This window comes from Pseudophryne corroboree, chromosome 3 (genome assembly GCF_028390025.1).
Source record: "Pseudophryne corroboree isolate aPseCor3 chromosome 3, aPseCor3.hap2, whole genome shotgun sequence".
Classification (NCBI taxonomy): Eukaryota; Metazoa; Chordata; class Amphibia; order Anura; family Myobatrachidae; genus Pseudophryne; species Pseudophryne corroboree.
Genome location: NC_086446.1, coordinates 336,132,707 through 336,157,895, shown reverse-complemented (window position 1 = coordinate 336,157,895; position 25,189 = coordinate 336,132,707). Strand labels below are relative to the sequence as shown.

Sequence of the window (25,189 nt, the reverse complement as noted above, 5' to 3'; positions counted from 1 at the left end):
TCCTGGGAGGAGATTACTAGTAAAGAAAGGACCCCCCCCCCCCCCCCATACTTGTATAAACTATTGTGTGTGCAGTGATCCTGCAAAAAGACTTAAGGGGGGTAACTCACGGGAGAGATGTGTGCTGAGCGATCTTAACACAGACCGCTCAGCACACATCTCTCACCCCGCTCAGCACAGCGCGATGTGCTGAGCGAGGGAGAAAGCCGACGGGGGGCTGCTCAAATCACACAACGGTGAAGTGTGCGACCAGCTAGATTGAGCCTGCATGCAGGCTCAATCTAGCACCGGCGATAGCGATATGCGGGGCCGCGCATCCTTATCGCTGGGGGGCATACACATGGCAGATCCGTGCTTAAAATCTAAGCAATCTAGCAAGATTGCTTAGATTTTAAGCACGGATCTCTCCATGTGTACCCCCCTTTACAGAATCATTACACTGTGATTATTGAAATATTCTTGCTTGCTAAGCAGCCATGCAGTGTGTGAGCTGTGCTTGTGTTGTCAGCACTTAGGAGGCAAGATTCCATCTGTTCAATGCAATACCTGCCAACAACTGGAGACGTTACAATTTCCTAGCATTTCCTCTTCTCACAGCACTGCCATTTAGAATTCAAGGGAAGGAAATGCAAAATGCCTTATTTTCAACATCCACATTTTGTACTTTAATTCATGCATATTTTAACTCTCAGTACAATTTTTTTTCTCCAACTTGGATATAAATAGCTGAAAATGACATAATTGGGCCATGGTGTAGCTGTCCCAAGACACAGCAAGTCTTAGCCCTGTCCTCTCTATATATATGTGTGTGTTTTATCTGTGCAAGCTCATTTTAACAAAGCTATTACGCTTCTAACTCTGGTTATTGATTTTTTTTTCCAGTTGCTTTTTGATATAAATCCCCATGTGCCATCCACATTTGTATTAAAACACCAATTCTCTTGTTCATTTATTGAATGTGTTAGTAATTGAAATTTGTTAAATGCACTGTTACAGATAAGGGATGAAGCTATGGTATTTTTTTACAACTCTGCATAATATAGGTGCATATATAAGGCTAATTGTAAAACAAGCACAATCATAGCTGGGAAATTGTCACTTGAAATGTCTTCTGCAATTACAAATGGCTGTTTTTGGCTGTGATTAACACTAAAGGCATTAACAGCACTTTGTAGAGCTTTTATCTCGAAACATACTGTATTCAGAATTGTCACCTCTCCCACCCCCCACCCCACACCCTTCCTTTCTCTTCTCCATACCAAGTACTGTTTAATTATTATTTCCCATTGGCCAATAAAATACTGTTCTACAATCTCAGTGGTTGAAGACATCAGCCAGGACCATTATGCGAGGTTTTTTTACATACATTTATTTTCATTATAATTTTCACCTCAGTTGAATTTAAGTAGGGATGTGTGCTTTAGAACTGACTGAAAAACTTATTTGCATACAACTGGATTTACAGTACATACAACCACAAAATAATATTGTCCAAAGAGCGGCACTTCATAAACTGCCATTGGTCTTTGCCGAGAATGGCAGAATTGAAAGGACAAGTTGCCCTCAAAGTCCCCAAAGGATTTGTTTTCATTTTGCATCTTGTCAAAGTGTATACAGTATAATTGTACACCACTGTGTTTACTGTGGGTACTTCTGTGACCAAAGGATGTGATCATAAACATGTACTGTATTTTTATTCCACTCCTTAAAAAAAGAATCATCCCCTCCACCCGCTACACCACCACCAGATCTTGGGTCCTATTAGTCATTCGATATTTGTGGCATATTCCTCAAAAGGTTATCCACAAATATTTAGTATCACCCCAATGTAAGAAGGAGGGACGGAGATACCTGCTGTGGTCCCTCCGACGGCAGCTGCAGCCCCCATAGCTTTTTATTGGGGATGCAATGCTGTCAGATTTTCCAAGCTCTGGAATGATCACAGCATCACAAATGGTTGTCTTTAAGCCGTAAGCATTTTGTTTAGGTGTGATATATATGTTAGTATGTGAGTGTCACTGTACTCTAATATACATAAAAAAGAAATAGGAGCATTTTATTCTACTATAAATAGTAGAGATGTGCGCAGATTTTCTTGTTCTGGTTTTTGTTCTAAATTAATCGTTGTGTTTTGGTTTTGGTTTTGCAAAATCATCCTCAAGTGTTTTGGTTTGGAATTTAGATTTAAAATCCGAATCTTGGGTTTTGAAGTCCATGAAAATGTATAACAACTGCTAAAATCATGCAATTTTTATAGTTAAAATTTTTAAATTCGGATTTAAAATACACATTCTAAACCGCGGGAAGATCAGAACCAGAACTTGGTTCGTTTCAGATCAGCAAATTTATGTGGGTTCGAATTTCTAAAGAGGCAAATCGAACATCTCTAATGAATAGGCAACATTTTGGCCATTAATTGTTGTCAAATGATAAAAGCAACTGAAATATCACTATAATAGCTGCATAAAGGTTTTTACATGGCCATATACAGGACAACTATCTACCCCTCTATCCTGAAAATGATCAGATTTTAATCCATAATAGATACCACATAACCAAGCTGCTGAGCAATATTGCCATAGACTGTATATTTCCAATCTATCAACCTCATGGGGTGGGGCATACCAAGCAAGCAATTGCCCTAAGGGCCACAGACATGATAACAACATTTCATGGGTCATATACACCTTGCCCAACCAACTAGCCACCTGATGCTCTGTCCTAGTGATGAACATAGCTAGATGTAAAATGTTACATAACTCCATTAGAAAGGAACTAAATATGACAACAAAGCCCCACCTTTTCAAAGCAATACCAATATACGCCCTCCCCATCCTTTTTTTTTTTTTTTTTTTGAAACCCCGTAAAACATTACAATGTTTACATACTACTGTACAATACAAACGTATTGGTAAAATTTAATAAACATTCAGTCCTTTTCCTCCCTCTTATCTCTGATTTAGGCCAGTCGGGTGGGTTAAGGTGACATGTTTTCCTGGAAAGAGGAGGAGGTGAGCAGATTCTGATTTTGTATGTCCTTTTAGTACCTGCTGCTCACACCCTCTGACCTCTCCATTTCATTAACCACCCTTTACAGGGCTTCCTGATATACCATGCATTTTGCATATCCCTCTGCTGGGGAATTCTTGCCATTCCTCAAACTGCAGAGGTTTCTTATTGGGTGCTTAATATGAAGCGCTATCTGTTCTTATCTAATTTTAATAGATATACAGTATTTGTATGACTGTGCACACAATGCACTAAATTAGGAAAATGCAGGTTTGTTTTTTTAATCTATATGCTATGTGCTTTGATGCAGTCTACAAGTATTTAATGCACAAATATAGAGTAGAGATATCTGTGTTTTTCTGCTTTGCACCAAGAAACCGTCAGGGTTTGTACACTAATAAGAGAGTATTATCTTACTGGCTCCATACTTTACACACAAGTTATTGATGATATTTCTTGTGTCTTTCAGAAGACGGACGCAAGCTTAAAGGTGCTATTCAGCGCAGTACAGAGACTGGACTTGCTGTTGAGATGCCGAGTCGGACTGTACGTCAAGCAAGCCATGAATCTATAGAAGACAGTATGAACAGCTATGGATCTGAAGGAAAGTAAGTCATCACCCCAATTAATCTTATGTGTACAATTATATAATGATTCAGGATAAGGCTCTCATGTTTTCCTGGTACATTTTTTCCAAATAAGTTAAACTCTTGATAAAATCAGTTTGAGAGTTCAACTGTTGGGCTTCTATAATTGTTTTATCTTATTTAGGGCTAATTTTATGGCCAGAAAAAAAATATACATGTGTCATTAAAAAGACCTGGGATCATTAGTCCAAAATCGCTGAATAATGATTGTCTTGGTTGTCTATGTGTTTTCTACACAATTGTTGCTGAAATGTAGTATTTTATTGCTATTTCATTTATTTATTTTTTTTAAAGAGTGTTGTAGTGCATGTCGAAAAATGTTAATTGTGGTTCTCATATTCATCCAAATACTCCTCTTTTTGGATTAGGCATTATCAGTTACTTTATATGGGAAACATCTATCACTGCAAGAAAGAGAAGAAAGCGGTGTAATCAAGTTCAGTTGAAACAGTTTCAAAGTACAATAAATTAAATAGAATTTCCATTCAGAGAGTTTTTTCTTTCTTTTTACCTTTTTTACATCTATTTTCAAGGTCATTTTCTTATTTTTCTTTTGTATATTTAAAAAAATATATTTTTTCCTTCCCTTGTTATCCAAATGTTGTATATTATATTGGTGAAATAGTATCTGACTATTTTCACTGTGGTTCTAAATCTAAAAAAATATACTAACATTCTAAAATGAATATAAAGAAAAATCACCTGTTAATAAATGTGTGTTTTAGCCCTGGAAACACATCATCGATTTAGATCAGTATCCATCTTTTTTAAGTCGATACAAATCAATGAAAATTGACCTTTAGTAATTATACACCTGTCATGAAGTAATGTAGTTTCAGTAAGGTATAACTGTTTTGCAACGATCCCTGTAACTTCACAGTTGTGAGTGCAATCTTCTCAGACGTGCTTCTAAACTGTAGAAGATATGTCTGGCTTGTTCATAAAGCATTTTGTGAAAATGCATGTCTTTTACAATAGAACATATTTATTAGATTAATGCTTTCTTTGCAAAATGGACTATGACATTGACTTGAAGCAGAAATAAGTTGCTGCATTGTTCATGGATCTGGATGACATATAATATAACTGCTCAGTGAGCCAATCTATGAACATTGCCTAAATATTAGGTGATGTAAGGAAAATCATTTTTTGTGAAGTTAAAGTTACCAAGTTTATCAGCAGGGATGTGCGGTGAGGTAAATGGCTGAGGAGGCACTGGCTAGTACCAGAGCCAGAGTTACACACAATATATGAGCCCATGGGTGCAGGTAGACAGAGCCGGCCTTAGCTATAGGCAATGTAAGCAATTGCCTAGGGCATTTGGAAATCCTAGGGGCATTCAAGCACGTCTGCATTATCTCATTCTGGGAGGGAACAGGGGACAGTCTGCTAACAATTTCTACTTTACCAACGCTTTCTTACACTTGTATAAGCTGTTGATTAGACTTGGCAAGTTGATTGCAGACTGTCCCTTAGTCTCAGCGTGAGTGACTTGTGAGAGACAGAGATAGCAGAAGCCCGGAGACTGCAATTCCTGGACCTCACTGTGACATATTCACTGACTATGTAAGGTTATTACTGGTTGGCTTCATATGATACCACATGTGTATTTTGCAGACTGTTCTAGATGATTCTGGCATTACCTATACTGCTTGTGTTTAAAGTGTGCACAAGCACATCCTGTGTGTGTCCCTTATACCTGTGCAAATCCCAGGTGTCTGCAGGGACGTAACATGGGCAGTGCTTTTCCCACACTATATTTCTCAGTCAGTCCATGCCGTAGAATTCCCCTGCCCCCAGCACTGTAACGTGGTCAGTTAGTTGCTTTGCACTATTTCTATATGAAACGTCAGTGCAGCGCAGCTTTTGGACTCGTCAGACTGGAGGGCAGAGCATATCCCTCTCACAGTATAAAATCAAGGGCATGCGGTTGCCAGGGGTAACAGACACCAGCAAACACACTGAACAGTGAAGAGAGTGGACAGTTGCTACATGTTTGTTACTGGTCTTTTTGTGTAACCAGCAAGTAATGCAGTATCTGGACATTGCTGCCATCTGTGTCCAACCAGCAAGTGCACAGCATCTGGGCCAATGTATTTGTGTCCAAAAAATGAAAATAAGGGATGAGACATGCAAAGGACAGCATACCCTGTGAGGCCACATACCTTGCAGCGAGGACATGCCCCTTTAGCGCAAGCACGCACCCTCCCCGCGAATACCACAACTTGAATGCTGTGATGCACAAGCTGACCACTGCTCCTTCCCCCTATCATGGTCTCCCCTCCCCCCGTCATTTTCTTCCGAGCCTGCCACCCCCACCTCACAAAGCGCAGTCAGGGACTCAGGGAGCTGCAGGGGCGCACACGCTGACTGCCAGCAAGCATAAATAAGTTTTATAAAACATTAAAAAAAACTACTAGCATTACTAATGTGGGGCAAATGTGTACTGTGCATTATTTTGAGGCAGTGTTGTGTATTATTGACATTACTAATGTGGGGCAAATGTGTACTGTGCATTATTTTGAGGCAGTGTTGTGTATTATTGACATTACTAATGTGGGGCATATGTGTAGTGTGCATTATTTTGAGGCAGTGTTGTGTATTATTGACATTACTAATGTGGGGCATATGTGTACGGTGCATTATTTTGAGGCAATGTGTATTATTGACATTACTAATGTGGGGCATATGTGTACGGTGCATTGCTGTGTGGCAATTTTGTGTATTATGGGCATTACTAATGTGGGGCATATATGTAAGATGTATTACGGTGTGGCATTATGCAGGGTTGAACATACCACAGGGGCACAGGGTATACCCCTGGTGGGCCCCACTGCCTAAGGGGTGCTGGGTCAGAGGCAGACTAGCGGCGGCACCAGGAAAAATCTTCCCTGGGTATCAAATTGGCTAGGGCCAGCTCTGCATGTAGACATTTTACACAGATGCAGAAGTACAGTATACAGTATACTGCTGGAAATTTGGTGAGATTTGATCAGAGATGTGCGGAAGAGATAGGCAGGTGAGGCACTGCCTCACCTATCATAGACTTTTTTCTCCAGAGTTTTGACTATAAAAAAGATTAGAATAATACAAAGAAGTTATTTATAATACAGTATATTCTTATATTTTTCATATACTTTATATAGTCAAAACTCAGGCATATGTATTAGTATGACAGCAAATGCTCTGTCTCACCTACCTCACCTCACTGCACGTCACTGTTTATCAGTAGCATTTATTCTCCATAAGATAGCTTGTAACTGAATGGTTTATGGTTCTGAATTAGTATTATACCAGCACACAAACTTTTTGACGTTAAATGGCACATAAAGATGTGTCCTCATTAGTGATGTGCACCGGACATTTTTCGGGTTTTGTGTTTTGGTTTTGGATTCGGTCCCGCAGCCGTGTTTTGGATTCGGACGCGTTTTGGCAAAACCTCACCGAAAATTTTTTGTCGGATTCGGGTGTTTTTTTCAAAAAAACCTAAAAAACAGCTTAAATCATAGAATTTGGGGGTCATTTTGATCCCATAGTATTATTAACCTCAATTACCATAATTTCCACTCATTTCCAGTCTATTCTGAACACCTCACACCTCACAATATTATTTTTAGTCCTACAATTTGCACCGAGGTCGCTGGATGGCTAAGCTAAGCGACACAAGTGGCCGACACAAACACCTGGCCCATCTAGGAGTGGCACTGCAGTGTCAGGCAGGATGGCACTTCCAAAAAATTGTCCCCAAACAGCACATGATGCAAAGAAAAAAAGAGGCGCACCAAGGTCGCTGTGTGACTAAGCTAAGCGACACAAGTGGCCGACACAAACACCTGGCCCATCTAGGAGTGGCACTGCAGTGTCAGGCAGGATGGCACTTCCAAAAAATTGTCCCCAAACAGCACATGATGCAAAGAAAAAAAGAGGCGCACCAAGGTCGCTGTGTGACTAAGCTAAGCGACACAAGTGGCCGACACAAACACCTGGCCCATCTAGGAGTGGCACTGCAGTGTCAGGCAGGATGGCACTTCCAAAAAATTGTCCCCAAACAGCACATGATGCAAAGAAAAAAAGAGGCGCACCAAGGTCGCTGTGTGACTAAGCTAAGCGACACAAGTGGCCGACACAAACACCTGGCCCATCTAGGAGTGGCACTGCAGTGTCAGGCAGGATGGCACTTCCAAATAATTGTCCCCAAACAGCACATGATGCAAAGAAAAAAAGAGGCACAACAAGGTCGCTGGATGGCTAAGCTAAGCGACACAAGTGGCCGACACAAACACCTGGCCCATCTAGGAGTGGCACTGCAGTGTCAGGCAGGATGGCACTTCAAAAAAATTGTCCCCAAACAGCACATGATGCAAAGAAAAAAAGAGGCGCACCAAGATCGCTGTGTGACTAAGCTAAGCGACACAAGTGGCCGACACAAACACCTGGCCCATCTAGGAGTGGCACTGCAGTGTCAGGCAGGATGGCACTTCCAAAATATTGTCCCCAAACAGCACATGATGCAAAGAAAAAAAGAGGCGCACGTATACTGGTGGTCACTGTCAGCAAAACTCTGCACTGTACTCCTGCTATATAATACAGCTGCTCCCCAGTCCCCACAATTAAGCAGTGAGAGCACTCAGCACAGATATATTATGCAGCACACTGAGCACAGATATGGTATGGAGCGTTTTTTTCAGGCAGAGAACGGATAAAAACTGGTGGTCACTTATCAGCAAAACTCTGCACTGTACTCCTCCTAACAGCTGCTCCCCAGTCCTCCCCACAATTAAGCAATAAAGCAATCAACTTCAACAATAAACGGAGAGGACGCCAGCCACGTCCTCTCCCTATCATCTCCAATGCACGAGTGAAAATGGCGGCGACGCGTGGCTGCTTATATAGAATCCGAATCTCACGAGAATCCGACAGCGGGATGATGACGTTCGGGCGCGCTCGGGTTAGCCGAGCAAGGCGGGAAGGTTCGAACCTGCCTCGGACCCGTGTAAAAAGGGTGAAGTTCGGGGGGGTTCGGTTTCCGAGAAACCGAACCCGCTCATCACTAGTCCTCATTCACCTAGCCTCAATAGCAATGTGGTAGTGTGAGAGACCTGATGTAAGTGAGCCACCAGGTCCCATGCGATTCATCTTGCGCAGAGCATTTTTTGGCCTCTTTTTCATCCATAAATGCATCTTAAGGTGGGTACACACTAACAGATATATCTGCAGATCAATTGATCTGCAGATATATCTATGGACAGATCGAGCAGTGTGTTCAGCATACACACTGCTCGATCCGTCGGGGACTGACGTCATGAAATGGGCGGGCGTGTTTACACGCCCGCCCAGTTCACCTGTCAATCACCGCCGGCCGCCGCAGCATGTGTACGGGCGGTCGGCCGACCGCCCCGTACACACACAGCGACGCGCCAATATATCGGTAGATATATTTGCCGTCGGCTGTGCTGCGCGGCCGACGCGATACGTCTGTGAACTACGGAGTTCACAGACGTATCGGCCGTACACACTGGCCGACGGTCCCGCGATATATCGGCCGTTCAAGGGAACGGACGATATATCGACCAGTGTGTACGGGCCTTTAGTCACAAATGAATGCAACAAACTGCTTCACAAGACTGTACTGAGCAATGACACTTGTATCTGTGTGTGACTTCGGGGTCTATTTACCAAGCCCTGGATAGCGATAAAGTGGATGGAGTTAAAGTACCAGTCAATCAGCTCCTAACTGCCATGTCACAGGCTGGGTTTGAAAAATGACAGTTAGGTGCTGGTTGGCTGGTACTTTATCTCCATCCACTTTATCTCCACCAAAGGTTTAGTAAATAGACCCCTTTATCTGTATGTTAAGCACAACGAAACTTGTCTTGGGGAAAAAAACAACAGACACTGCTTCGAAGTACTCCGTATACAGGCCCTCATTCCGAGTTGATCGGTCGCAAGGCGAATTTAGCAGAGTTACACACGCTAAGCCGCCGCCTACTGGGAGTGAATCTTAGCTTCTTAAAATTGCGACCGATGTATTCGCAATAATGCGATTACTAACTACTTAGCAGTTTCAGAGTAGCTCCAGACTTACTCTGCCTGTGCGATCAGTTCAGTGCTTGTCGTTCCTGGTTGACGTCACAAACACACCCAGCGTTCGCCCAGGCACTCCCACCGTTTCTCCGGCCACTCCTGCGTTTTTTCCGGAAACGGTAGCGTTTTCAGCCACACGCCCCTGAAACGCCGTGTTTCCGCCCAGTAACACCCATTTCCTGTCAATCACATTACGATCGCCGGAGCGAAGAAAAAGCCGTGAGTAAAAATACTTTCTTCATAGTAAAGTTACTTGGCGCAGTCGCAGTGCGAACATTGCGCATGCGTACTAAGCGGATTTTCACTGCGATGCGATGAAAAAGAACGAGCGAACAACTCGGAATGAGGGCCACAGAATCAGACTCAGCTGCACAAGTGTCGCTTATTAAATTAAACAGTGCAGTCTAATGAAGTGGAGTGTCACATCCGTTTGCAACTCAGACACACTTTCGGGTACCAGCCGAGCCTGTCGGGACCTCCAGCTCTCACTCATCATTCATCATAGTAGAAAACTAGAGCATTTATTAAACAAATGTAGAAAATGTAAATACAGTTATAGTCACTGATTCCCAATACAAGCAATGTTCAGTATGCAGTTGTCTCCTTATACACCTATACTTTTTGAGCCATATAGCAGATAAAGCATAAGGCATGGCGGTGGTCACTGGTGTCTGTCTTCTGCCTTTTTATACACACTGCATACTTTTTCCTTAGTTTTGCTGCTTATAGTCCCTACACACTGGCCAATACCACTAAAAGACATGAATGATCTCGTTCATTAATGAACGATATACCGTTCATATCTTTCAGTGTGTATGCACCAACGATGAACGATGCGCGGTCCCGTGCTCGTTCATCGTTGGTGCTGGCTCGTTTAAACATGCTAGCCAATATGGACAATCTCGTCTACATTAGCATGCAGTGCTATGGAGCCGGGTGACGGGGGAGTGAAGAAACTTCACTCCCCGTCACCCCTCTCCCCCCCATCATCCCCCAAAGCCCCCCCGCTGCCGCCGGGTCACCTGTCGGCCGTATCTGCCATTGGGCACCTCGGTGGCACATCGCGCTGTGTGTAGGGCCCATTACTCTGCTTAGTGTGTACTAGGTACTTAGGATTAGTATTCTTGTTGCAAAGGAATTGGTATAAAGTCACAGATTAAATTTAACGCTTTTGCCTTGTTTCGCTTGATTGTGTACTTTTCCAAAAATGTTGCTACTTTTTCCCTCAATTTTGTGTCTTAGTTCCCTTACAGAAAATTACAGACCGTTACAACAGGTTCCAAACAAGGGAAAAATAATGAGATTGTTGACTCAGCTTCAGTTATGGACTAAAGTTATGTTAAAAGTTTTAAATGTCATGGTTTCTTGTGTTAATTGTAGAGATGAGCGCCTGAAATTTTTCGGGTTTTGTGTTTTGGTTTTGGGTTCGGTTCCGCGGCCGTGTTTTGGGTTCGAACGCGTTTTGGCAAAACCTCACCGAATTTTTTTTGTCGGATTCGGGTGTGTTTTGGATTTGGGTGTTTTTTTCAAAAAACACTAAAAAACAGCTTAAATCATAGAATTTGGGGGTCATTTTGATCCCAAAGTATTATTAACCTCAAAAACCATAATTTACACTCATTTTCAGTCTATTCTGAATACCTCACACCTCACAATATTATTTTTAGTCCTAAAATTTGCACCGAGGTCGCTGTGTGAGTAAGATAAGCGACCCTAGTGGCCGACACAAACACCGGGCCCATCTAGGAGTGGCACTGCAGTGTCACGCAGGATGTCCCTTCCAAAAAACCCTCCCCAAACAGCACATGACGCAAAGAAAAAAAGAGGCGCAATGAGGTAGCTGTGTGAGTAAGATTAGCGACCCTAGTGGCCGACACAAACACCGGGCCCATCTAGGAGTGGCACTGCAGTGTCACGCAGGATGGCCCTTCCAAAAAACCCTCCCCAAACAGCACATGACGCAAAGAAAAAAAGAGGCGCGATGAGGTAGCTGTGTGAGTAAGATTAGCGACCCTAGTGGCCGACACAAACACCGGGCCCATCTAGGAGTGGCACTGCAGTGTCACGCAGGATGTCCCTTCCAAAAAACCCTCCCCAAACAGCACATGATGCAAAGAAAAAGAAAAGAAAAAAGAGGTGCAAGATGGAATTGTCCTTGGGCCCTCCCACCCACCCTTATGTTGTATAAACAAAACAGGACATGCACACTTTAACCAACCCATCATTTCAGTGACAGGGTCTGCCACACGACTGTGACTGATATGACGGGTTGGTTTGGACCCCCCCCAAAAAAGAAGCAATTAATCTCTCCTTGCACAAACTGGCTCTACAGAGGCAAGATGTCCACCTCATCTTCACCCTCCGATATATCACCGTGTACATCCCCCTCCTCACAGATTATCAATTCGTCCCCACTGGAATCCACCATCTCAGCTCCCTGTGTACTTTGTGGAGGCAATTGCTGCTGGTCAATGTCTCCGCGGAGGAATTGATTATAATTCATTTTAATGAACATCATCTTCTCCACATTTTCTGGATGTAACCTCGTACGCCGATTGCTGACAAGGTGAGCGGCGGCACTAAACACTCTTTCGGAGTACACACTTGTGGGAGGGCAACTTAGGTAGAATAAAGCCAGTTTGTGCAAGGGCCTCCAAATTGCCTCTTTTTCCTGCCAGTATAAGTACGGACTGTGTGACGTGCCTACTTGGATGCGGTCACTCATATAATCCTCCACCATTCTATCAATGTTGAGAGAATCATATGCAGTGACAGTAGACGACATGTCCGTAATCGTTGTCAGGTCCTTCAGTCCGGACCAGATGTCAGCATCAGCAGTCGCTCCAGACTGCCCTGCATCACCGCCAGCGGGTGGGCTCGGAATTCTGAGCCTTTTCCTCGCACCCCCAGTTGCGGGAGAATGTGAAGGAGGAGATGTTGACAGGTCGCGTTCCGCTTGACTTGACAATTTTGTCACCAGCAGGTCTTTGCACCCCAGCAGACTTGTGTCTGCCGGAAAGAGAGATCCAAGGTAGGCTTTAAATCTAGGATCGAGCACGGTGGCCAAAATGTAGTGCTCTGATTTCAACAGATTGACCACCCGTGAATCCTTGTTAAGCGAATTAAGGGCTGCATCCACAAGTCCCACATGCCTAGCGGAATCGCTCCCTTTTAGCTCCTTCTTCAATGCCTCCAGCTTCTTCTGCAAAAGCCTGATGAGGGGAATGACCTGACTCAGGCTGGCAGTGTCTGAACTGACTTCACGTGTGGCAAGTTCAAAGGGCATCAGAACCTTGCACAACGTTGAAATCATTCTCCACTGCACTTGAGACAGGTGCATTCCACCTCCTATATCGTGCTCAATTGTATAGGCTTGAATGGCCTTTTGCTGCTCCTCCAACCTCTGAAGCATATAGAGGGTTGAATTCCACCTCGTTACCACTTCTTGCTTCAGATGATGGCAGGGCAGGTTCAGTAGTTTTTGGTGGTGCTCCAGTCTTCTGTACGTGGTGCCTGTACGCCGAAAGTGTCCCGCAATTTTTCTGGCCACCGACAGCATCTCTTGCACGCCCCTGTCGTTTTTTTAAAAATTCTGCACCACCAAATTCAAGGTATGTGCAAAACATGGGACGTGCTGGAATTTGCCCATATTTAATGCACACACAATATTGCTGGCGTTGTCCGATGCCACAAATCCACAGGAGAGTCCAATTGGGGTAAGCCATTCCGCGATGATCTTCCTCAGTTGCCGTAAGAGGTTTTCAGCTGTGTGCGTATTCTGGAAAGCGGTGATACAAAGCGTAGCCTGCCTAGGAAAGAGTTGGCGTTTGCGAGATGCTGCTACTGGTGCCGCCGCTGCTGTTCTTGCGGCGGGAGTCCATACATCTACCCAGTGGGCTGTCACAGTCATATAGTCCTGACCCTGCCCTGCTCCACTTGTCCACATGTCCGTGGTTAAGTGGACATTGGGTACAACTGCATTTTTTAGGACACTGGTGAGTCTTTTTCTGACGTCCGTGTACATTCTCGGTATCGCCTGCCTAGAGAAGTGGAACCTAGATGGTATTTGGTAACGGGGGCACACTGCCTCAATAAATTGTCTAGTTCCCTGTGAACTAACGGCGGATACCGGACGCACGTCTAACACCAACATAGTTGTCAAGGCCTCAGTTATCCGCTTTGCAGTAGGATGACTGCTGTGATATTTCATCTTCCTCGCAAAGGACTGTTGAACAGTCAATTGCTTACTGGAAGTAGTACAAGTGGGCTTACGACTTCCCCTCTGGGATGACCATCGACTCCCAGCGGCAACAACAGCAGCGCCAGCAGCAGTAGGCGTTACACGCAAGGATGCATCGGAGGAATCCCAGGCAGGAGAGGACTCGTCAGAATTGCCAGTGACATGGCCTGCAGGACTATTGGCATTCCTGGGGAAGGAGGAAATTGACACTGAGGGAGTTGGTGGGGTGGTTTGCGTGAGCTTGGTTACAAGAGGAAGGGATTTACTGGTCAGTGGACTGCTTCCGCTGTCACCCAAAGTTTTTGAACTTGTCACTGACTTATTATGAATGCGCTGCAGGTGACGTATAAGGGAGGATGTTCCGAGGTGGTTAACGTCCTTACCCCTACTTATTACAGCTTGACAAAGGGAACACACGGCTTGACACCTGTTGTCCGCATTTCTGGTGAAATACCTCCACACCGAAGAGCTGATTTTTTTGGTATTTTCACCTGGCATGTCAACGGCCATATTCCTCCCACGGACAACAGGTGTCTCCCCGGGTGCCTGACTTAAACAAACCACCTCACCATCAGAATCCTCCTGGTCAATTTCCTCCCCAGCGCCAGCAACACCCATATCCTCCTCATCCTGGTGTACTTCAACACTGACATCTTCAATCTGACTATCAGGAACTGGACTGCGGGTGCTCCTTCCAGCACTTGCAGGGGGCGTGCAAATGGTGGAAGGCGCATGCTCTTCACGTCCAGTGTTGGGAAGGTCAGGCATCGCAACCGACACAATTGGACTCTCCTTGTGGATTTGGGATTTCGAAGAATGCACAGTACTTTGCTGTGCTGCTTTTGCCAGCTTGAGTCTTTTCATTTTTCTAGCGAGAGGCTGAGTGCTTCCATCCTCATGTGAAGCTGAACCACTAGCCATGAACATAGGCCAGGGCCTCAGCCGTTCCTTGCCACTCCGTGTGGTAAATGGCATATTGGCAAGTTTACGCTTCTCCTCCGACAATTTTATTTTAGGTTTTGGAGTCCTTTTTTTTCTGATATTTGGTGTTTTGGATTTGACATGCTCTGTACTATGACATTGGGCATCGGCCTTGGCAGACGACGTTGCTGGCATTTCATCGTCTCGGCCATGACTAGTGGCAGCAGCTTCAGCACGAGGTGGAAGTGGATCTTGATCTTTCCCTAATTTTGGAACCTCAACATTTTTGTTCTCCATATTTTAATAGGCACAACTAAAAGGCACCTCAGGTAAACAATGGAGATGGATACTAGTATACAATTATGGACTGCCTGCCGACTGCAGACACAGAGGTAGCCACAGCCGTGAACTACCGTACTGTACTGTGTCTGCAGCTAATATAGACTGGTTGATAAAGAGAAGATGTCTATGTAACTATGTATGTATAAAGAAGACTGAAAAAAATCCACGGTTAGGTGGTATACAATTATGGACGGACTGCCTGCCGAGTGCAGACACAGAGGTAGCCACAGCCGTGAACTACCGTACTGTACTGTGTCTGCAGCTAATATAGACTGGTTGATAAAGAGAAGATGTCTATGTAACTATGTATGTATAAAGAAGAATGAAAAAAAACCACGGTTAGGTGGTATACAATTATGGACGGACTGCCTGCCGAGTGCAGACACAGAGGTAGCCACAGCCGTGAACTACCGTACTGTACTGTGTCTGCAGCTAATATAGACTGGTTGATAAAGAGAAGATGTCTATGTAACTATGTATGTATAAAGAAAAGAAGAATGAAAAAAATCCACGGTTAGGTGGTATTACAATTATGGACGGACTGCCTGCCGAGTGCAGAGACACAGAGGTAGCCACAGCCGTGAACTACCGTACTGTGTCTGCTGCGACTGGATGATAAATGATATAAAAAATATATATATATCACTACTGCAGCCGGACAGGTATATATTATATATTATATAATGACGGACCTGCTGGACACTGTCTGTCAGCAGAATGAGTTTTATTTTTATAGAATAAAAAAAAAAAAAACACACAAGTGAAGTCACACGACGAGTGTTTAACTTTTTCAGGCAATCACAATATAAGTATACTACTAACTATACTGGTGGTCAGTGTGGTCAGGTCACTGGTCAGTCACACTGGCAGTGGCACTCCTGCAGCAAAAGTGTGCACTGTTTAATTTTAATATAATATGTACTCCTGGCTCCTGCTATAACCTATAACTGGCACTGCAGTAGTGCTCCCCAGTCTCCCCCACAATTATAAGCTGTGTGAGCTGAGCAGTCAGACAGATATATATAATATTATATATAGATAATAGATGATGCAGCACACTGGCCTGAGCCTGAGCAGTGCACACAGATATGGTATGTGACTGACTGAGTCACTGTGTGTATCGCTTTTTTCAGGCAGAGAACGGATATATTAAATAAACTGCACTGTGTGTCTGGTGGTCACTCACTATATAATATATTATGTACTCCTGGCTCCTGCTATAACCTATAACTGGCACTGCAGTAGTGCTCCCCAGTCTCCCCCACAATTATAAGCTGTGTGAGCTGAGCAGTCAGACAGATATATATAATATTATATATAGATAATAGATGATGCAGCACACTGGCCTGAGCCTGAGCAGTGCACACAGATATGGTATGTGACTGACTGAGTCACTGTGTGTATCGCTTTTTTCAGGCAGAGAACGGATATATTAAATAAACTGCACTGTGTGTCTGGTGGTCACTCACTATATAATATATTATGTACTCCTGGCTCCTGCTATAACCTATAACTGGCACTGCAGTAGTGCTCCCCAGTCTCCCCCACAATTATAAGCTGTGTGAGCTGAGCAGTCAGACAGATATATATATAATATTATATATAGATAATAGATGATGCAGCACACTGGCCTAAGCCTGAGCAGTGCACACAGATATGGTATGTGACTGAGTCACTGTGTGCTGTGTATCGCTTTTTTCAGGCAGAGAACGGATTATAAAGTAAACTGCACTGTCCTCACTAGTAAACTCTCTCCACTCAGTCTCTACACTTCTACAGTAACAGTACTCCCCCTAGTCAGCTCCAGTAAATCTCTCTCAGTCTCTTATAATCTAAATGGAGAGGACGCCAGCCACGTCCTCTCCCTATCAATCTCAATGCACGTGTGAAAATGGCGGCGACGCGCGGCTCCTTATATAGAATCCGAGTCTCGCGATAGAATCCGAGCCTCGCGAGAATCCGACAGCGTCATGATGACGTTCGGGCGCGCTCGGGTTAACCGAGCAAGGCGGGAAGATCCGAGTCGCTCGGACCCGTGAAAAAAAACATGAAGTTCTGGCGGGTTCGGATTCAGAGAAACCGAACCCGCTCATCTCTAGTTAATTGTGTATGCGGTACAACAGTAATCGAACATCAATTAAATTTTTTTTTCTCCACTATTAAACAGAGTACCATGCTGATTTTTGTGTGTGGTAGTAATGTATACCTTTTTCATGCACCCAAAAAAAATGGGATCCCTAATGTCGATTGAACCTATGGTTTTTAATTCTATTAAAAAAAGTGCAGTTTTGCCGTAAAGCAAAACATGAGGCAGATAAAGTCATTTGATTTGGATTTTTGGATTCGGGAGGAAAGTTACCTTAGTGGTTCAAATTTTATGGAGATTCCTTAATAAACACCCGTGATACTTCAAATAAACTAGCTAAAGAAGCCGCAATTAGGAAATAATTTTATAAATTTAAAAATCAATATTTAATCAACTAATTGTCAGATAGTCGAGATATTTGGCAGAAATAGTTCATTTGACATCCTCTCTTAACTAAAAAAAAATCGTAAAAATCTGAGATGGGTGGTGGATAAAAAAGTTTGTAAAAATCTGAGATGGGTGATGGATATTTCATTTTTTGGGGTGTGATCTGATGTGGAACGACCCTTATAGTGTACGAGATACTTAATTTTTGGTGCGGCAAAGTTGACGGCATGCTAAATGGGCTATTTGGCGTGATTTGAGGATAGATCTATGTGGACACATCTGTATGTTAAAACTTGTCTTAAAGGTTGCAGATTAGGACCACTGATAAAGATATAAAAATTTGGCAAATGCTTTGTATTCTCTTGTGAATTACAATCCTAAATCTGGGTAAAATGGCTTTTTGGTGGATTTATCCAAATCTGTCCATTATGGTATACTAGCTAGCTATCAGTACAGCACAAGCAGCTGTTAAATATCTGAACATCTCTACCTATTTAGCATTGTTTGGTTCTATTGAATTATTTAGTGGTTTACTGTCCTGTTGTTTTGTGGACAGAGAAATTGTAATTTGCTATTCTGGATGACTGCTGCAATATTGATTCCTGGTTAGCATTGATTCTTGGCTAAAGAGTACGGTGATTCTTCATATATAAAAACAACTACAGCTCCACACAAATGTTACTCAATATTTATTAACCCCTTTGCCACTGTGCCATTTGGTACATTTTGAGCTGGTAACATTCTAACATCAATATCAGTAATTCTTTTAAGCAGCACTGAAAAATGATACCTTGTTTTTACTTTTATACCTTTCAATTTTTTTGAAAATGCAGTTAATTTATTTATGTCTTCATATAGCAAAGAAAATCTACCCAAAATAGCAAAAAAAGCGTAAAAAAAAAAAAAAAAGATTTTAATTAAAATACTTTATTGTCATAGAATACATGACGTATAGTATCAAAACAGGACATGGATACAGTATCAAATGTATGCACAAGTAATAATCCAAGAATAGGCAAAAAGAAAAAAACACAACAAAAATAGTACTGTAAAAGCAGTAATAATAATAATAATCCCACTGGATAACATCCATAATACTGTAACACTTTATAACCCCATAATATAGGAAAGGGAGGGATGGCAACCAGTAAAATAGTATTTAATGATTGAGGCTCTCCATTTCATACCAAGAGGACAGCTGAAAGCAGTTACTGGAAACATAGACACAGAGAAATTGATGGCAGATAAGAACCACTTGGCCCATCTTGTCTACCCTAAACACATGTATTCAGGGAATCTTTAATCTGGAGGGGGAATATAATATAATACCCCTTTTCGACCTGAGTACCGGGTCCGATCCAGGATGTTTAACCCAGCTACAACCCGAGTCGGCCCCACCTTTTCCACTGCACTTCGACACGGGTTATTCCCGGGTCGGATCTGTTTCCACTTAAGCTCTGTAAAAGCCTATTAATGTCACTCTTTACTCGGTTCTGAAACACGGGTAATGACCGTTTCCACTGCACAATTACCCGGGTCATTACCGTGTTACCGTGTTCAACCCAGGTAGCTACCCGGGTAGGATTGCAGGGTCACTCAACCCGTGTTGAGCCGTTTCCACTTACTAAAAACCTGTGTTGATGCGCGCCCCCGTGCAAAAACACGGGTACATTTAACTGTGTCTGCCAGAGACCCACCATGTTTGTGGATATTACAGTCCAATCTATCAAAAAATTGAATGAAACCCCATGGAAAAACAGGTAGACCCTGATGTACAGTATATCAAAGCAAGTGCAAAAACTAATAGTACTGATTAATACCACTGTACTATTTTAGCATGGATTAATACTACTGTATTATTTAGCCCATGGCAACCAATCAGCTTCTCCGTACAACTGTATAGTGTGTAAATTATAAATGTTACTTCAATACTGATTGGTTGCCCTGGGCAACTTCTCCACTGGCTCACTTCTCAACTCTTATCACTGCTTCATACATTTACCCCTTTGGACTTAATTCAGAGTCGATCGATGCAACGGCAGTGATCGCACCCTAAAGCAGGCCGCACTGAGCGTGCGAAAGCATCTCACTAGTATGATCGCCTCTGCCTGACTGACAGGCAGCGGCGGTCGAGGGGTGGGAGGGGGTGTACCAGCGGGGTTTTAACGCTGTTGGGGGGGGGTGCAGTCCGGACAATGCAGTTGTATCCGTACTGATGCTGGGGCAGGCAGCGGAAGCTGCATGATGTCACACACAGCCGCTGTGACCCAAAACATGGGTAGCCGCCTGCCTCCGCAGCTAGGCTGCGTAGGCATGGAGCAACCTGCCAGATGCAAAAGCATCGCCGCCGTGCAATGTTTTTGCCCCTCTGCGGGGGGCGGTGAAGGGGTAAGGCTTGGCATGCGGGGCGGACTAGCCCTGTGCTGTGCGTCCCCCCGCATGTCAGAGATTGTGATCGTAGATGTGCTATTTGTAGCACATCTACGATCAGCTCTGAATTAGGCCCTAAATTATATCGGCCATGTGTCTAAAGGCCCCCATACATCAGCAATCACAAAAAAACAATCTGCAGATTATGAGATTTTATTCCCAGATTTATAGAATCCCCAGTCCCCCAATCTGCACCCATACATATTTTTCAGTGATTTGCAGATCATTTTCAGCAAATACACATCTTCCAGTCTTGAAAGGCTCATCAGTAAAATAAAAGCGGTTTACAAATCTGATTGTTACCATACACTAGCAATCTACAGCCCCAACTGATCTGTAAACTCCAACACGTTGGACAACCTGATTTAACAATCCCAATCAATTTTTTGGTTTGAATCTGTGATCAGTGAAGCCCATAAATTGCAGATTTATTTGCACAATAATCTGCAAAACAGCAAATTGCACCAATTGATTGCTGATGTATGCTCCCGGCAGCGTCGCTGTAATCCTGCCGCCGCCTGTAAGAGGGGCCATGCCAATGACGAGGGAAAACTAGGAAACAATTTCTGCAGGACCAAAAACAGTACACATCTTTCAGCCCAATGTCCAGTGGTGGAGGGGAGAAGAGGGGATTGCACCTGTAAACTACACAGAAACATAAAACACAGCAACATAAAAATATATGTATGTATGTATATATATTTGTATATGAGGAAGGTAGATGGGCAAGCATTAGTGTGATTCTTCAATAAGCCAATGTTACTCCATTTTGTTATATTCAATAGATTATAAGCTTACTTTAGCATTAATATATGATATGCTTAAATATGCTGGGGAAAAGGAAAAGTATAGAATGATGAAATGTTCAGTTGGCAAAAAGAGGAACTTGTGGGTAAGCCATGTCTGAGAGATAGAGCAAAAAAGAGGAACTTGTGGGTAAGCCATGTCTGAGAGATAGAGCAAAAAAAGAGGAACTTGTGGGTTGGCCATGTCTGAGAGATAGAGCAAAAAAGAGGAACAAGACCGTTATCAGTAAGAGGACACAACCCTGAGGTTAAACTGTAAACTTCTCTGAGCATTTTAGAACAAGTATAAATATGTGTATGTAAGAAACAATAAAGCAGAACTCTTATTGACTACACCAGGCAGTGTGTGATCATTTGATTTCTCCAGCTAGCTGCACGGCACTTAAGATTCTGTCCACAGGTGGTTCTGAATACAAAGACAGGCTGTTGTTGGAGTCCTCTCAGAGAAGGCTGAGGCTAAAGGAGGTCTACCTCCAACATTTTCATGGTGCCGAAACCCGGGAAGCCAAGAAGTTGAATAGAGGAGCAACAAGTCACCTGCCTCTAGACGTTGGAACCATTTAAACCGCGGTAAGTAGCAAATTGATTGCGATTTTTCGCCAGTTGTTGCTTTACGTGTTTTAACATCTGTGTCAGAGGTGTCAGTTTTCTCTGTTCAACTCAAGCGCTTCCTAGTAAAAGCCTTGCCTCTTTTGTATCAGAACAAGCAATGTAAATATATGTCTGAAATTGAAGAATGTATTGATTTTGAAAGCTCATATGGTTGTGGGTGTTGTACTGTTATATTTAAATCGTAGTGTAGCGCTCAGTCCTAGCTACTAGTTGTCTAGGTAAAAATAATGTTGTCTGTGGGTACCCTTGGGTTGTTTATAACCAAATATACGTGATATGGTGATTACTCTTATATGGTGTATGGTTTCACAGATAAATCATAGTATGTTTCTCAATAACTGTCCATAAACAGTTGGTTAATAATAATAGAAATGATGAGTTTTATTAGTTGCTAATATAGGGTTAGGTATATGGAAAAATGATAAGTAGAAGAGTTGTTTGGTCACAAAACTCTTAGTCTCTAAGTTCATTAAGTATGTGCTGCAGCCTGCGGCGTCCCGCACAGCTGCTGACAGTCTTTTGGTGAAGTTCAGATTCTGTGTCAAATCCGGGGGAAAAGTCTATATAAACAAAATGCAGTCTTGTGTTGTCTTCACGAAGGGAGTGTTTAGGGTTAACCGGAATAAAGTAAGGTTGCTCCGGACTTGGTCTTTTTCTCTAGTCTCAGCTTCCCATGGTGTGCCCTGGTACAGACACGCCTGGGTGCTCGAGGGTTCGAGAGGCTGACCTGTCTAGGGTGAGGGGGAAACTCGGTCAGCGCTCTACGGAGCAGCTTCACGAGTGACACCCGCCGCATACGGAGACTCACCTTCTATTCTCTCCTGTTTCCCCGCCGCACTCCGTCACCGGCTTCTTCTCCTGGTCTTCCGTCTGTTGCTAGGCAGCGTAGTTTGCTTCCGGGTTCCCCGATCACGTGACCGGGTCTCTGCTTCGTAGTTAGCGCTTAGTTCAGTCTTGTGTGTTTTAGTTTTAGATTTGCAGTGTTAAAGCTCCAACGCGTTTCAGCCTCTAGGTCCTTCCTCTGGGAGTAGTGGATGCTTGGAATGATATTGTGCAGGTTTTTATAGGAACATCTTGTGACCTCATAGGTCATGTGGTTAGGATTCCTGCTCGTCATTGGTCTCCATGTTCCTGACCAATGTGGTGATGTCACTGTTGCAGAAATTGCTTTCTGTAGGTTTCATGTGCAGGTTAACCTTGTCTGGTAGTGGCATTTGTACAAAAGAAAGTATTAAATTGATTATATGCAGAGTATTCATTTTAAACAGTAATAGGAAAGGTTTCTGTTGTATGAATGGTTGATTAGTTGGTGTGTGTGACATGAGGGTTGGATTCTATGTTTAGAATCTGGATCAGAGTTATTTTGATACATGTATATGTATAAAGGTATAGTAGATACATATACCTGTATACAAGTATAGGTAAGTAGTTGTTTTACACTGGAGTGCAGTGTAAAACAGGGTTCCTATTTGTAAGGTTCTTTATGGACACAAGGTCCATACTTGTAAGGTTCATTATGGACACAAAGATGCGCTTTGCTCCCCAGTTTTACATTAAGTTTTCTTTATTTTTTACTTTTTGCATATTAGTGATTTGACTTCATTGTCACGATTTAGTCCCATTGTGGCTAGTGTCTTTAGTTCGTACATCCATCTTAATTCTATGGTATTGATCTTTGTACTATAGTCTCCTCCCCTCCAGTTAGGGTGTACCTCCTGAATCCCTATGAATTTGAGTGATAGGGGGTCGCTGTTGTGGTGGTCCTTAAAATGTTTTGATAGGTTATGTTCTTCTAACCCCTTCTTGATGTTCCGAATGTGCTCACTTATTCTTGTTTTCAAGGGGCGTGTGGTGCGTCCTACGTATTGTTTGGGGCATCCACACTCTAGTAAGTAGATGACACCTTTACTGTTGCAGGTTATTCTCTCTTTGATGTTATAGGTTCTGTGTGTATTGGTAGAACTGAAATGGGTCACTGGTTTCGTGCTGCATATTCTTCTATTTTTGCATCCTATGCATGTACCACAGTAATAAAACCCTGATTTGGGTTTGGAGTTATTAATGTGGGATTGGGTAATTTTGCTTGGTTTTATGTAGCTGTGTACCAGTTTCTGCTTCAAATCGGGTGCTTTTCTGAATATGACTTTTGGTTTAGTGTCTAGTATGTCGTTCAGGACTTCATCTTCCATCAGAAGAGGCCAATGTTTTTTGAGGATATGTTGTAATGATCTGGCTTGTTGTGTGTAATTTGTGATAAATAGAACCTCATCTGAGTATTCCCTGTCTTTCTTATTTTTGTACTGAAGTAGCTGACTTCTGTCTGTCTCCCCCACTAAGTTGTATGCCTCTTCTAAAAGTTCCTCTTTGTAATGCTTTTCTTTAAACTCTGTCATCATTTCTCTCCCTTGAGTCACATAGTCTGTTTTCTTTGAGCAGTTTCTCCTTAGTCTTGTGAATTGTCCCTTTGGAATGGATTTTAACCAGTTGGGGTGGTGTCTGCTAGTGGATAGAATGTAGCTGTTTACATCCACACTCTTCCTAAAGGTTTTTGTGTGTAGTTGATCATTATCTGCAAATATGTTTAGGTCAAGAAAATTGACGTTGTTCTTGCTATAGGTGGTTGTGAAGTGTAGGTTGTTTTCATTCTGGTTCATGTACCGAATAAATTCAATTAGTGTTTCCTCCTCTCCCCGCCATATGAAAAAGATGTCATCTATGTATCGTATCCAGAGCACGAGACTCGTCCCCAGCTGTGGTCTCCCCCACACATGATGGTCCTCCCACCAACTCATAAAGAGATTGGCGTAGCTGGGGGCGAAATCTCGTGCCCATTGCGGTACCCTTGGTCTGGAGATAGAATTCATCTTCAAACCATACGTAGTTATGTTTAAGTATGAAATATATACTGTCAATAATGAATTGTCTCTGTATGTCTGTAAGATTCCCATCTTTTTCTAGGTGGTATTTGATGCTCGAGATCCCTTGATCGTGATCTATCACTGTGTACAGTGAAGTCACATCTGATGTTACAAGCCACATTTCTTTATTCTGCTCTATTCCTTGGATTTTATTTAGTATATGTGTTGTGTCTCGTAAGTAGGATTTTTGTTTCTGTACATAAGGTTGTACTGTTAGTTTAAAGTGGTTTGTGCAAGGTCCTCATGGGTCAGTAAATATTACATTTGTTGCACGCACTGAAAAAGATATATCAGGTTTTAAAAGTTGTAGGGTACATCAAGAAGGGGTTTATGGTAAAACTGTGGGTTATATGAAAGGTATATTAACAGGATGTCATGGTTTTGTTAATCTAAGGGAAGGCAAGGACTTGCGCCAGATACTGAAAGAACCAGAAACTGAAAGATTCTTTTGATCCTATTCTGTCAGATCCACCAGATTGAGATATACCTTGATAACGGAAGATTGTGAGTCCACCCATAAGGAAACTGAATGATTACAGGTGTATGTAATCAGTAGGACAGAGGTAAACCTATAGTGTTCAGGAAACCCATCTTTACAATAATCAACATAGAGTACTGAAGTTGTGTAACTCATATCGGAGAGAGAAGTGTTGATAAGTTGGCAGAAGGCAGGATGGGAACCTCTAATAGCAAGGGTGAATTAACCC

At 42.9% G+C, this 25,189-nt stretch overlaps 1 protein-coding gene across 1 annotated transcript in view; it reads left to right on the top strand.

Annotated features, from left to right (window-relative positions):
- The window catches only part of RIMS4 (regulating synaptic membrane exocytosis 4), a 324,560-nt gene that overhangs the window by 174,192 nt on the left and 125,179 nt on the right, over nt 1-25,189 (top strand). The window contains exon 2 of the mRNA XM_063959592.1: nt 3,479-3,617. Coding sequence (XP_063815662.1) covers nt 3,479-3,617 — 139 coding nt within the window. The remainder of the gene's footprint in view (nt 1-3,478; nt 3,618-25,189) is intronic.